Consider the following 12,910-nt stretch of genomic DNA (forward strand, 5'->3'; position numbering starts at 1 on the left):
AGTCTAATTCACATTATGAAATTTTGCAGGGGATCAACGGTTTACTTGGCACGAAACGACCAACATGGCGGGGGTAAGTGCTAACGAATATTGGAAAAAATTGGGAATATTTTTCGAATCCATACATGCTGACCTGATCGAGGTTCCAAAGTCCACTTGAAATGACTTACTGGCGACAGAATTTAAAACAGAATCGTGTTTATGAGGAAACATGAAAAAATCAGAATAGCATTTGTAAGTATATATGTTGCATATACATTATACACCTATATGTTTGAGACTCTTCAAATATTTTCCATATTACACTGCACGTAAAATTATAAGCAGAATTTTGATCAAATTCTGTCGCGAAAGCACAATACTTGATAATTTAAATGTAATACTAAATAATAATAAATTATAAATAAAATACTTTATACACACAATTTAAATGCAAATGCTTGATCACGAGCGATATATATTCGAGGAGAAAACACTTGACAGCCAGAAGGAATGACAGAAATATATTCGGTTTATTTCGTATGCACCATCATGTATTTCACATTTAGCTATTAGAACTTTTTTTTTTAATATTGTAATTTTGAACGATACACATTTACATATATGTCATACACATAAAGTTTACGCTGGGATTAATTAATTCTTTCGATAGAGGTACTTTCGACTCAACGGCCGAGCGGCCGAATTCTCTTAAGACGTGCAATAGCTCGTACATATGTAGGTATCTATTCGCCACCACACTTTGTGTTCTGCTTTGTGAACATGCGTCCGAACTTCCTTACAAGGCAAAGAGTCTTACAGGCTATGATATGTATTTTGTTTTGTGTGCAGTTCACAACATTTCAATTTTACTTCAATCATTTCCTTAGCCCGACTAAGAGAAAGGAGATAATCAGCAGAGAAACAGAGATCTTTGAGAAAAAATATATATGTATAGGAAGTTATGCGATATATACGAACTTTGATCGGAATGGAGACGTGACGCATGGCCACTGTAGAAATCAGCAATCGATCTCATAATATACAGACTTTTCGCAAACATTTAGAGTATCGTTTTACATGTGAGAAAGGATATATGATACTAACATATTGCATCATAAACAATTACAACGTCAATGCACATTTGGAGAAACTCCATTTCATACTTATTGACTGAGTAAATAATAGGATTTATATATTGAAATTGGCGAAGTGCTTGTAATATTTATAATTGACATTATGCCATGTATAGCTCTCATAGTGTCTCAAACAATCAGCGAAAGACCAGTTCATGGTCGAACATTCTTAAGCTCCACATATCTTCATTTTAAACATCTATACCCTTTGGGAAATATTCATAAAACTGACTTTGGGTAAACGAGGCATCGCGCATACGTCGACAATCGATTGGAAAATACGATCAAAATTGTTTTATCGATCTGTAAATAATTTCGCACATAAGACAACACATAAGTCAGCACGCGTACGCGTGCAAAATCATCAATGAGAAAATCATTGTTAAGCCGCGAGTTCACGTTAGAACATCACATATGTACGGTATAGCTGGGCGGGTATATGTATATGTTACTTTATAGGTATATATATACATTTATATATATACACCTCGAGAAAATATATGAATACTGTGTAAATATATAGAGAGCTTAGGTATACACATACGGATCGAAGATAAAAATATAATTTCAATAGGATATATATGTGTATAATATATATATATATATATCTCTCGTAGTTAACATTCATATTTAGAACTCTCTTAAATGCATTAGGCATTTCGCATGATATGTTTTGAGTTTCACTTACACAGGTAGGTTAACGTTTTTCTTTTCCTTGATTTCTGGGAAGTATCGAGAGTTAGAAGATTACAATATCGTAATAATGCCTTCAGGGGACTCTCTCGGCGATTATAGCACCAGTGGCGTGAAAAGCGACGGTTCGCTGAGAGCTTCTCTCACTTTTCCACTTTCTTTTTTCTCTTTCTTGTTAACGAGACAGTTGACAGGTACTCTCTACGCATACTAAGATTAGAGCATCACCGTTGCTTCCTGTTGCTGTATCGTATGCGATGTGATTTTCTCAAAACGCTCAACTTGGCGCTTCCTACACACGATCGCGCTTTCATAAACGTTGTCACAATCTCGAACGCGGGTTCGTCGATCTCGACGAATTAATGCGTCTCCCACACTTTGGAAAGAACGTTGCGCGATCTCGAACGAGCGTCGCTTTAACTTTGCGCGATCTCGAACGAGCGTCGCTTTAACGTTGCGCTTCCTCCGACGAGTAACGATTAATATTAACGAATTTCCACAGAGTAATATTTCACGTAACGGGGTAGCCACAGACACAATTATATATTTAGTATTACGATTTCATTAACGTTAGTACAGTTAACGGAGCGATTTCCACGATATTATTACTCGATAGAGCGATTTCCGCGATTAAATACTTAACAGAGCGATTTCCGCGATACTTGAATAACTTTTCCCACTTTCTTATTACTCATTCGGGTTTTTCTCCCGTTTCTTCGTCTCCTTTTTCTTTGTTTGCTTCATTAAACGAACAATACGCACACCTAGATTTTATTTTTTTTCCACTAAGAATTAAAGTGCCTCATGTTTTATTCATTGTCATTGTATATACGCATATATATATTTATATAACACTATATATCTCTGAGAATATAAGCTAGCGAAGCGAAACTTCCTCCTTCTTTGATGTTTACGATGTGACAATCCTCCTACATTAAGATGCAATTTCTTTCTGCAACTCCACGATACGACTTAATATTATTACGAGTACAACGTTACTGATAGTGCGAAGTTTTTTTCTTGGGGAGGGAGGGGAGAAATACAGGTAAATGTGTAATATTATCCGACATAGTCGGGTAAACGCGGTTCTAAGTATACGACTCCTAAAGGTAGACTCACGAAAACATCGACCGGATTACGAGCTAATCATCGATTGCGCCTGTTTTCAGCTCTTCTCCATAGAAAATATTTCTTTCGCCATTAAGACTGTCCGCGCGACGTTTCGCGTTTCTTCCCGCGATTGTACGCCGGACTACCGTTCGGGAAAACATTCAGGAAAAAGAACGAATACGATCTGTGCGTTTGAATGTGCATGAGACGCGCGGCGGCAGACTCGTCGGTTTCTCTCAGGGTCCCGGTATCTTTTTCATGGACTGATTATACGTTACATTCAGTGAATAATAAGCTGTAGAATAAAAGATACTTTCATGGTTGAAAAGGCTATTTTCCTTTATAGAGAGATTATCTTTTTACATCACATGAGACTCGTCCATTTCTTCATAGAAGACCCAAAAGCAGCAACCGAAAAGTGCACCTCTCGTCACGGCCCGTGAGATTGCTGGCATCCTGACTTTTGTTAGGATCTTTCGACCCTTAACTAAAGATGTGAGTTAGAACTCGTAATTCATTTCGATAATATCGTTGTGTCAGCGTTTTTGTTGAGAATACACCGTCATTCGGGAAATCCTGAGTGAGATCAATTTTCTCGATCCCAATTTGTACGGCGTAACAAAAACATTATTATCGAAACAGAATTGAACAATGCTGACACTGCGACGATAACAACTACTCCGTATCTTCATTTGTGCACGCCTCCCCGCCCTGTTCTTCTTCTCGTACTTATCTTTATTACTGTAACCACGACTTATCACGAACGATTAAGTGATATTACTGATCACTCACTATGTCTCGAAAAGGAAACATCAGCTGGTGGCGGGCCGGCAACAGACGAACAGTCTGATGAATCTTTTTCCTTTCCGTCTTCTTCTTCTTTCTCACACAAACGATCCATATATCGTGTACTTTACCCCTAAAAATCATTAAGAAACACCTTCGTCGAACGGTGCTTTTATTCGTCGCGCGCTCTTCCTTATCACGATTACGCTAGCGTGTCCCTTATTCCTTAGAGACCTACGAGACGGGCTACTATGATATGTGTGCTATATTTTTCAGTCGCGCTATTCGAGGAAGTAACCTCGAAGGCGCATCGCGCCATGCGCAAGTCTCTATTCCCCGAGGTAACACTTAATCTCACTTCTTGTTGCATGGCTCTTTTAATGCTCTCTGTCGTCATATATATGTGTATCTATATTCTTCCCGATGTATCGTTGACGTGGAGGAGAGAGTGTGTGTATATGTGTATGTATGTGTGTGTGTGTGTGTGTGTGTGTGTGTGTCAGACTAGGAAGGAAATCGAGATAATGTCGAGTCGACAGACTTATCCTAGATATTCTTCACAACGACTAAAGGAGGATTTGATTTTCTCGTAGCTTATCAGAGTATACTTCCCCTTCATCATGCCGTCAGATACGAGAACGGAGCGTTTAGGCGAACGGCATCCGCTTGAACAGCCGGTTGCCCTGTCCGGTGATCCGTTTCTCGCCGGAGGTGTACTGGATCACGGATTTAATCTGGTCCGTCGCCACCGGGCCGATGCAAACCAGGGGATCTTTGAAGTACGAACAGATCTGCGAAGCAGAGCATTCGAATTAATGAGGCAATTTTTTAATAAGAGATTACTCGATAAAAATATCGATCGCATTGGGAAAGTTTCCGAGGAAGATTATAATTGAACAGTCGGTTTGCATCAGTTAACGCAATTATCGGGTGAGGCTTTTAAAAAAATTGGAGTCACAAAAGTGCACTGCACTTTTTGGAAAGATTAAAAATTTAAATAGCCCAGAGAGTAACTTTACTTTTAAAACTGTGCTACTACAAACATTAGCGATTTTTTCATAAATTTTCAGATATTATCGCGTTTCATAAATCATATGATAGATTCAGATTGTCACCTTTCTAGGTGTCTGCCGATGTCGTCTTTGCACCTGACAGCACAGACCGCGACTGATGTCACACTCGCTCGACATAGTGCACTCCTCATCTATAATAGATACATCGTTCATGTTGCCGTTTGCGAAACTATTTCGTGGTTTCCCAAAGATAAGACTCTCTCAACTCACTGTATAGCTTGTTCGAAGTCGTCGGTGGTTGACACGATCTCGCGTCGCGTCCTGGAATTTGCTGGCACATTAAGCCAGTTTCGCAATCGTTGTCCCTCCTACACAATTCGCCTTGTTTCATTCCAGTATCCTCGAGGCATGTTCCAACAACTGGAACATCCAAGTCGTGATTACTCTCTCTCTCTCTCTCTCTCTTTCTCTCGTGGAAGATTTAAAAGAACGATGGAAAAAATAAAGTTTCTTCGTTACTTTTAATCAGTTCTTATAGCGTGTTTAGATTAAATGCCAAAATTGTTAAGGATTTTTTGTTAGGCGTGTCATCATTGCTTCATTTACCTCCATCAAGATTCACACAAATAGAGCCAGGGCAACAGTGGTCGTTGTACACACATCTTCTTTCGTAACAAGGTTCTTCCGTGACATCCGCGCCTTCTCCGTACATGCCGCTGTATCCTTCTGAGAGCGACTGCTTCGTGTGAAATGTATTACTTAAGATTACGAACGTTCTTAATACATCGAATTAATGTACAAAATCGCGAAGAGGCGAATCTTTTGAACTTGAGAGTACGGAGAAAAATAATTTTGCTGTTGTAGCGAAACCACAATCGTTGTTACCGCGTACTCGTTACGAGAGCAATAAAATTTAATTGACACAACCAAATTAGAAAATTATCATAATTAGAGCAAAAACAGTTTTGTTGTCAGGATAGAAGATATTCTACTGAGTGAATTAGTTCTTAGGGCACGTTAATTTACTGTCAGAACAACATAGTGTTTTCCTACATTTACTAACTTATTTTTACAGTAAAATAATTCAGCGAACGAATTGAATTTGAATAAACAATTTCTGTTCTGCATTTTAAGATAATGTTGATTAACTGTTGGGGAGAAAACTGATCCCACAAATTCGCAGAGGATTTCGCTTTTAAATTTGAGACTTTGAAGACACTCCACGTAATGGAATATCCAACACGTAAGATAAAACAGCGCCCGTGCGTCATAATCTCCGAGGAACGGCGATCTTTCTTCCTTCGCCGGTTCTTACTCTCCTCGGTCATCGATCACCAATTGTCGGGGTTACTCGTATTTCCAATCTCGCAGAAATCGATGTTTACTGCGTCTCGGTGCATCTTTCGCGAAGGAGTCGACGAATGCGTAATTCGAACGACGGCGTGCTCGTTCTGTTTCGTAGATTTCTTACGTAATTCTACTTCAGCGACGGTACTTTGCATGGTCATTTCCGTTCGAACGAGCGAACGTACAAAATAAGATAACATCGTATCGACTTGAACGCGCGAGATCGCGCGAGCGTGTATATAGTTACATGTCGGCTATTAATAAAAAAATTTGTGCAGCTCGCTGGAATTACACACGCGACGATAGAGATTATCTCGCGTAAGTGAGCAAAGTTGCAAATTGAAAGGCGCGCGGATATTATCGAGCTCAAACAAACGAGAGATTATAACTCCGTACCTACGGCTGAGACGCAGTAAAAGTTTCTGCAGTAACAGTAACTTTTAGTTCGCCACACCGCGCCGTGGGGGCGATTTTACTCAATCTCCGGATCGCAATCTCGAGGTTAATTCACGGACAACGTCGAATGGGAAAGCGAAATAAACGCAGCCACCGGAGAGTTCCACACGGTGGTTATGCAAGTGCGAGTGCACGCCGTTCGAAAATGAAGTATCGATCGTGCGTGACCCGTATACACTGTGGCTGAATGCCGCCAATTAAATCAAATTATAAAAAATATAAAAGCTATAAGATTTGTATTCTCGGCTGTTGTCCCCGAGTAGCTTCTAAAATACGTTCATAGAAACGTTCGAAAAATCTGAAAGTGAATAATACGAAGGGAACTTCTAGAACGATGTATGAGGTACTTTGAAACTTTTATTATCGGCGCTCGAGATTTTAGGGCTAGAAATGATGTTCGAAGCTTAGAATTTCTGAATCTTCGAAACATTATATTTGAATAATGAAATTTTGGAGTATGAAAATTCGAATATTCGAAATTTCAAGAACTGAAAATTATGTATGTTCGATTACTGAATTCTTCCATATGGAAAGTTTCTATTGTAAGGTTTCACAAAGTTTATTCGTTTTTTTGTAGGTATAGTAAATAATATTTATTATCTTAAAGAATATAAGTGTTTTTTTACATTGCGTTATGCTATCATATATTATGGCGAAACTTGCATTTATTTTGGAATAAAGTTCATGAAATATGTTGTTTATTATTTGTGTTTTCTTCATTCACTTTATTTGAAACTGAGACAAATACGAATTTCAAAACTGAGCCAAAGATACTTAAACTGATACTAATTGCACAGCATTTCGTTGCGCTCTCCAAAATTAATTCTATTAACAGTTTCGATATTCCGAATCTTCGAACAGAGTTGGGAGCTTCGAATAATTCGACTTCGAATTTTCGAATGTTCAAATTTAGTCGTCAAATGTCGAATTATACCGAAGTTTCAAAGCTTCGAACATGTCGATTAATACTACCCTTATATTCGAGATACGTCTAAAGGACGGTCGATAGATTGGAGCGTCTTTCGCGCATCCTTGCGACGTTTTTTTAGACGAGCTGCGGAAATCTAAAAGGCGCTGCTGCTGATGAAAATGCCATCGGGCGTTGGTAAAGGGTATAACACTTTTCCACATACCTGTAATAGCCCAGGACGGTTCATGTAGCTACCGTGACCGCCATAACCGAGATTGGACAGCATCTCGGGGCTGAAGCGGTTGAAGAGGCCACCCCACGCCTCGACGCCGATGTACGCCGTGTTCGCCACAAGCACCAGCGTAATCACCGCACACGCCTTCATGCCGCTAGAGGTGTACTGATCTTCGGCGCTCTGTAATCATTCGTGAAAGAAAGGCCGTTCGAGTGGAATCACGTTGAATCTTTGTATAGGAGTTTCCAGGACGAACCCTCCTGGTTATAAGGGACGTTATTAAAGAGCAGCCGATCGAACTCGTTACATATTGTTATGCAAGTGTCTCGCTGATGTGCGCAATCGTCTTGAAAAAATCGTAAGAACGTTCGTATTTCAGTACGATTATAGATTATATTTTCTGAACGAGCGCGGAGATTTTTCTCACGACATTCGAGAAAGACGAAAGAGATATTAATCGTACACGGAAAAAAAGAATTAACTCCCACAGTTAAAAATTAGCTGTCCGTGTAATACAACTGAAATTCAGTTGTCAAACCTAGTTTTTACTTGTAGGAGCTAATTTTTATGATTATAGTCATACACAGCTATGATTGTAGTCGTACATAGCTATGGCTATAGTTGGACACGGAAAAAAAGGATTAGCTCCCACAGCTGAAAACTAGGTCTGGCAACTAAATTTCAGCTGTATTATATGGCCAGCTAATTATTAAGCTGCGGAAGCTGATTCCTTTTTTTCCGTGCAATTTTTAAATCGAGATTTTACAACGAGATTTTCGAGCGGATATTTCGCCCCGTAGTTTCCTCGCAAGATTGGAAACGTCTGAAAACATCATGGGCAATCGTTCACCGAAATTGAATCTACCTAGAATACGCTACGTGAAACTGAATACGCATCCGCTTCGTAGCTTGCAAAAAGACCGCTCCACGGCGGAGAACAAAAATATGAAATGGTCGAATTGCAAAACGAGAGACGAGGAGGAATTCGTTACCGTTTAAATTACGACAAATTCTGCGCCTCCTCTCTCTCTCTTTCTCTCTCTTTCTGCCTCGCGTACTTCTCGCAGGCACATATTTATCTTCGTGTTGTTTACCTGACTAGTTTTGTTGCAAGCAGTGATCCGTAAGACGACGCAGCTAGCCGTTAGCATTGAACCCGTTTTACACGACGGCTTATCGTACAGATGTTAGTGACGCAATGCTTTTACCACTTTTCTCGGGGCGATCTTCTCCTGATTATCGATACGATTTCATAATATGCGGCGACGATAACAGAATTCCTTGTGCAATTCGTCGACGTCATCGTCACGCTCGGGAATTTATCTTTCATTCGCCGCGCGCGATTTACTGTTAATAAGATACCGCTGCCGAGAGAGATGCTACGCGAAAACGGGCTATCTGCGCCCTGCAGTATTAATTATGCAATTAATGTCTAAGCACACCCCAGAGTAATCTACCGTACACGCTCAACCTGAATTACCTGGTTATTTAGAAGAATTGCGATTACAGATCGCACGCGGATCTACGGTAAAAAATTGTTTCATGCATTATATGGCGGTGCGGAAGGTCGAGTGTCTTGATGTGATGAATCGAGCCGCCTGCGGAAGATCGTAAAACGTAACGCGCGACTTCTTCATTCCGGTCAAGGACTAATTGCAATTTACGATGCGAGTAGTTCGATATATGATACGAGTTACGTTAGGCCACTACTACCGATAACCTCGGACGTATGATCGATAGTTCTTGTTTCATTAATCTTGTCTATTTTTCATCTCCGATGAAATTGCTACGCTGCGCCTGATACGCGCCGCTTGAATGAATTGCAGATAAAACGATAGTCAGTGAGCTTCCTGCGAATTACTCGCGGCATGAAGAAAAATCCGCCGTACATAAATGAGCCTCGATTCTCCCCCGGTTTTAGATTTCCGTGACCCAAATTTGTCTTTTCTCGCGCCGATCGAATCTTCTGAATATCTCAACGTCGTCGTACTTGTTTTTTTGCCTTTTTACTCGCAATCGATTGACCGATTGCACCGTGTTTCGTCGCGTTCTTGCCTTTTTCGCCATTCTAATCCTGCGAAACTCGATGACGCTCCAGCGTCAAGGACAACATGCGGCAGGCGCGCAGTGTACAGAATAACACACTATGACGAAACGCTCGCGATGCAACGTCCGCAGTGTTACGGCATATCAGACATCTAAAGAACCTGCTCTACGGGCGAATTTAAGCGGTAGTTCACTTACAAAACGATCAGCTCGCCTGGAACGCCGTTACACCTCTCGACCAGGAAGAGACCAGGGTACCTCTCGGCGGATTTCACAGGATCAACAAGTCCTCGGTGGGGTTCGCTGGAGGACTGAGTCCGTGCCGCACTCGCTCCGGCAATCTATACTTCTACGTCGTTCCGGTTGCCGTCACAAGGGCGCATATACATGGTGGCGCATGCGCCACCGTCCGTCCGTCTTCTCTTCTTCTTCTCCTCTCCACCCTTTTTTTCCTTTTTCCCGCCACTCGATCACGACCTACGTGACATTTTGTTCATTCAGATCTTCAGCCTCCTATCGAGCGGCCCGAGATAGCAGGCCGAGGGGAGCTACTCGAACGAGTCCATTCGAGCCACTCTCTTTCGCGCTGATGAATGACGAATAATATGCTGCGAGTGACATAATTGAACGATGCAGCGATGTAATACGCGATGCACGAGTAACGTTAAATGCAAAATGAGAAATGAGAGAGAGAGAGAGAGAGCAAAGAAAATTGCGCAGGTACTCAAAGGAAAAATCCAAGCGTTTCATCGCGTAACTCTTTTCCGCCGTTCTTATCTAAAGCGGAAGAATCTAATGCTCAACGTCGCGCTGCACAGACAAGGTTTTTCTCTGTTTCTTCTTCTCAGAACACTATACGGCAACGCCGGGCTCATCTCGCTCGCAAATTGCAACGTCCGGATCCTCCGGGATACCGGTAAACACGTTTAGGAAACACGCGCGGCTCTGTAGTAACGTCGGCGGCACAACCAACAGCCCGTTTCGCGAAAGGTCAGAGATTACGCGATAATCTTGTTCCACGCGACTCAGAGGGTTGTTCTTTGCCGTGGGATTTTCCGGGCCTCCCGGCGCCGGTCGTTATATTCACCCGGGATGCGTTCCCCAAAAATCGCGAGTAATCGTTGCCCGGGGTAACCGGCAGGACACTCCGCCGCTTGTTCGTCGGCGCTCACCTACCTATACCTACCTATCTACCTACCTACCTACATTTTAGCTCGTTCCTCGTCGCGCTCCTTACACCACCGCTATCTCGTTCCCTCTTGGCCGTATTGATCCAAGGTATCCTGATGTGCCCGCCGGGCGGGCTCGTTCCTGCCTGCCTGCTCCATATACCCGCCCGCGAACCCTCGACGTTGGACTCGCGTACTACGTATACGAGGTGGTTTGCGAAGCAAAAACGATCATGACACCCCCGTCCTCGCTCGATCCTTGCTTTCGGCAAGAAGCCTCACGAGTCGCCGTTTACCGACATTTGAATTTTTCATGAAGCTCGCTCTCTGTTGCGACTGTACAGAGTCGACTCTCAGAATCTCTTTCGGAGAATGCATGTACGACGGTTTATGAAATCGGGACTTGTTGAGCGCGGCGTAGACTCGAAGAGGCGATTTTTATGCTGAAACTCAAGCCTTGGCCCGAGCAACGGCGTTCGAATGGTTTCTCTTTGGAAGATGCAGAAAAACTTATTCGAGTACTTGACGGAGAATTGAATTATCCATGCGCTGCACAGAAAAAAAGCTAAATTCAAGTAAATAACTGCCCCAATACTCTTTAGCAAATTTTTATCTGCATTAAGCCTCCGTTAGTCGCAATATCCAATAGATACACGTTCAGGCTACAACCTATTGCCGTTGTAATACGGCCTCAAGGTCGAGCTCTTCGTTGTCAATGTTTTTTCTTTGTTTCTTTTGTTTTTCACTGTTTTTGATGTACTTTAGTGCCTGGTCTATTAGTCAAGTGTTAATAAAAAAAATTATTTCGAGAAGGAAAGAAAAATAACGGGAAAAATAGTGTACCTGCGAGATACTTCACGACTATTCTATGGGTAAAAAATATTGCGACTGACGGAGAATTAAATAAATTTCCTTTGGATTAAATAAATATATATTTTACTTGGATAATTTACTTGGAAAATATTTTACTTGGATCAAGAAATATTTATAATACCCAATCCAAATAAAAATTTGTTATGGTGTATCGGAGTGATTATTTATTTAGCACTTTTTTCTGTTTTCAACTCTCGCTCGTGTACTCCTCGTCAAGGTATAAATAATAAATTGCTAAAAACTAGTTCGACCCGTTCAAAATTATAAACGTTAGATCGGTGACCTTTGGTAAATAATACCAGATATTGTTTTACCGTGATCAGAATGTTATCGTCGCCCTGTAACTACGCGTTGACGCGAAAATGTCAACCGCCTGAGGGTAAATATTATTTGTTTAGAGGTTACGGACTCTACGGTAACGATATTGAATAGTTCGTGGCAGTTAGTTATTGGTTGTCCCTCGACCTAAGAGGACCCGAGCGAGATGTCTCGCGAATGAGAAGGATTCGGAAGAATATTACACGTATCGGCTTTAAAAGCTTACTCGCAAGGTTTTAATATTTATTTCACATATTTTGAATTGTATAAATAACTATTTTCTCGTTGGCAATATTTATTTTTTAAACAAATCGCTTCCGAGCTATCATTACGAGGAATGTGAGCGTTTATCGAATTACGTTTATTTTCACGTAAACTCTCTCGGGTTTTTCATTCACCCGTTAGTTACCGAATAAAATTCAACACCGCGGCAAGAGCAGCTGCTTTCTCATCGTTTCTCCTCGCAATTTCTGAGCATTAAGCTTTAATATCTTCGTAATTAACAGTTAATCCCGCGAGGATCTAATTACGATGTCGCTCTTCTCTTTTCAGAAAGGACACTGGGCAAGGCAGATTCTCTCTCACGGTGGTGGAGAAATACAACGAACGAGTGAGCGAGCGAATGCGCGCAAATCCTTGCCGGCGACACCTCGTTCGAAGCGTTCATCTGCGAAGCAACCACCTGTGCGACGAGACGCCGGTGTCAGGTAAGAACACAAGACGTATATATTCATCTCCTCGTATGCATCGGGTCGCACTTAACATTAAATCGCCTCTTTTCCTTCTTCCCCGCTCGTGAGCGTCTTGTAACTCCAGCTTGAAGAACGTTACCTCGGCCT

The 12,910-nt window shown here is 41.5% G+C and overlaps 1 protein-coding gene across 2 annotated transcripts; it reads right to left on the minus strand.

Annotated features, from left to right (window-relative positions):
• Positions 1–490: 490 nt before the first annotated feature.
• Positions 491–10,043, minus strand: LOC106742025 (ITG-like peptide). 2 transcript variants are annotated; one of them, XM_014614607.1, is made up of 6 exons: positions 9,910–10,043; positions 7,654–7,845; positions 5,324–5,453; positions 4,988–5,137; positions 4,820–4,908; positions 491–4,495 (listed from the first exon to the last, which is right to left on the minus strand). In XM_014614607.1, exons 2-6 carry the CDS (start codon positions 7,813–7,815, stop codon positions 4,352–4,354), a joined length of 675 nt encoding a protein of 224 aa, XP_014470093.1. In that variant the 5' UTR covers positions 7,816–7,845; positions 9,910–10,043; the 3' UTR covers positions 491–4,351. The 2 variants fall into 2 exon arrangements, with proteins under 2 accessions (XP_014470093.1, XP_014470092.1); XM_014614606.1 differs by having other exon boundaries at positions 5,324–5,456.
• Between the last annotated feature and the right edge of the window lie 2,867 nt (positions 10,044–12,910).

This window comes from Dinoponera quadriceps, unplaced genomic scaffold, assembly GCF_001313825.1.
Source record: "Dinoponera quadriceps isolate SergipeBrazil2010 unplaced genomic scaffold, ASM131382v1 scaffold696, whole genome shotgun sequence".
Classification (NCBI taxonomy): domain Eukaryota; kingdom Metazoa; phylum Arthropoda; class Insecta; order Hymenoptera; family Formicidae; genus Dinoponera; species Dinoponera quadriceps.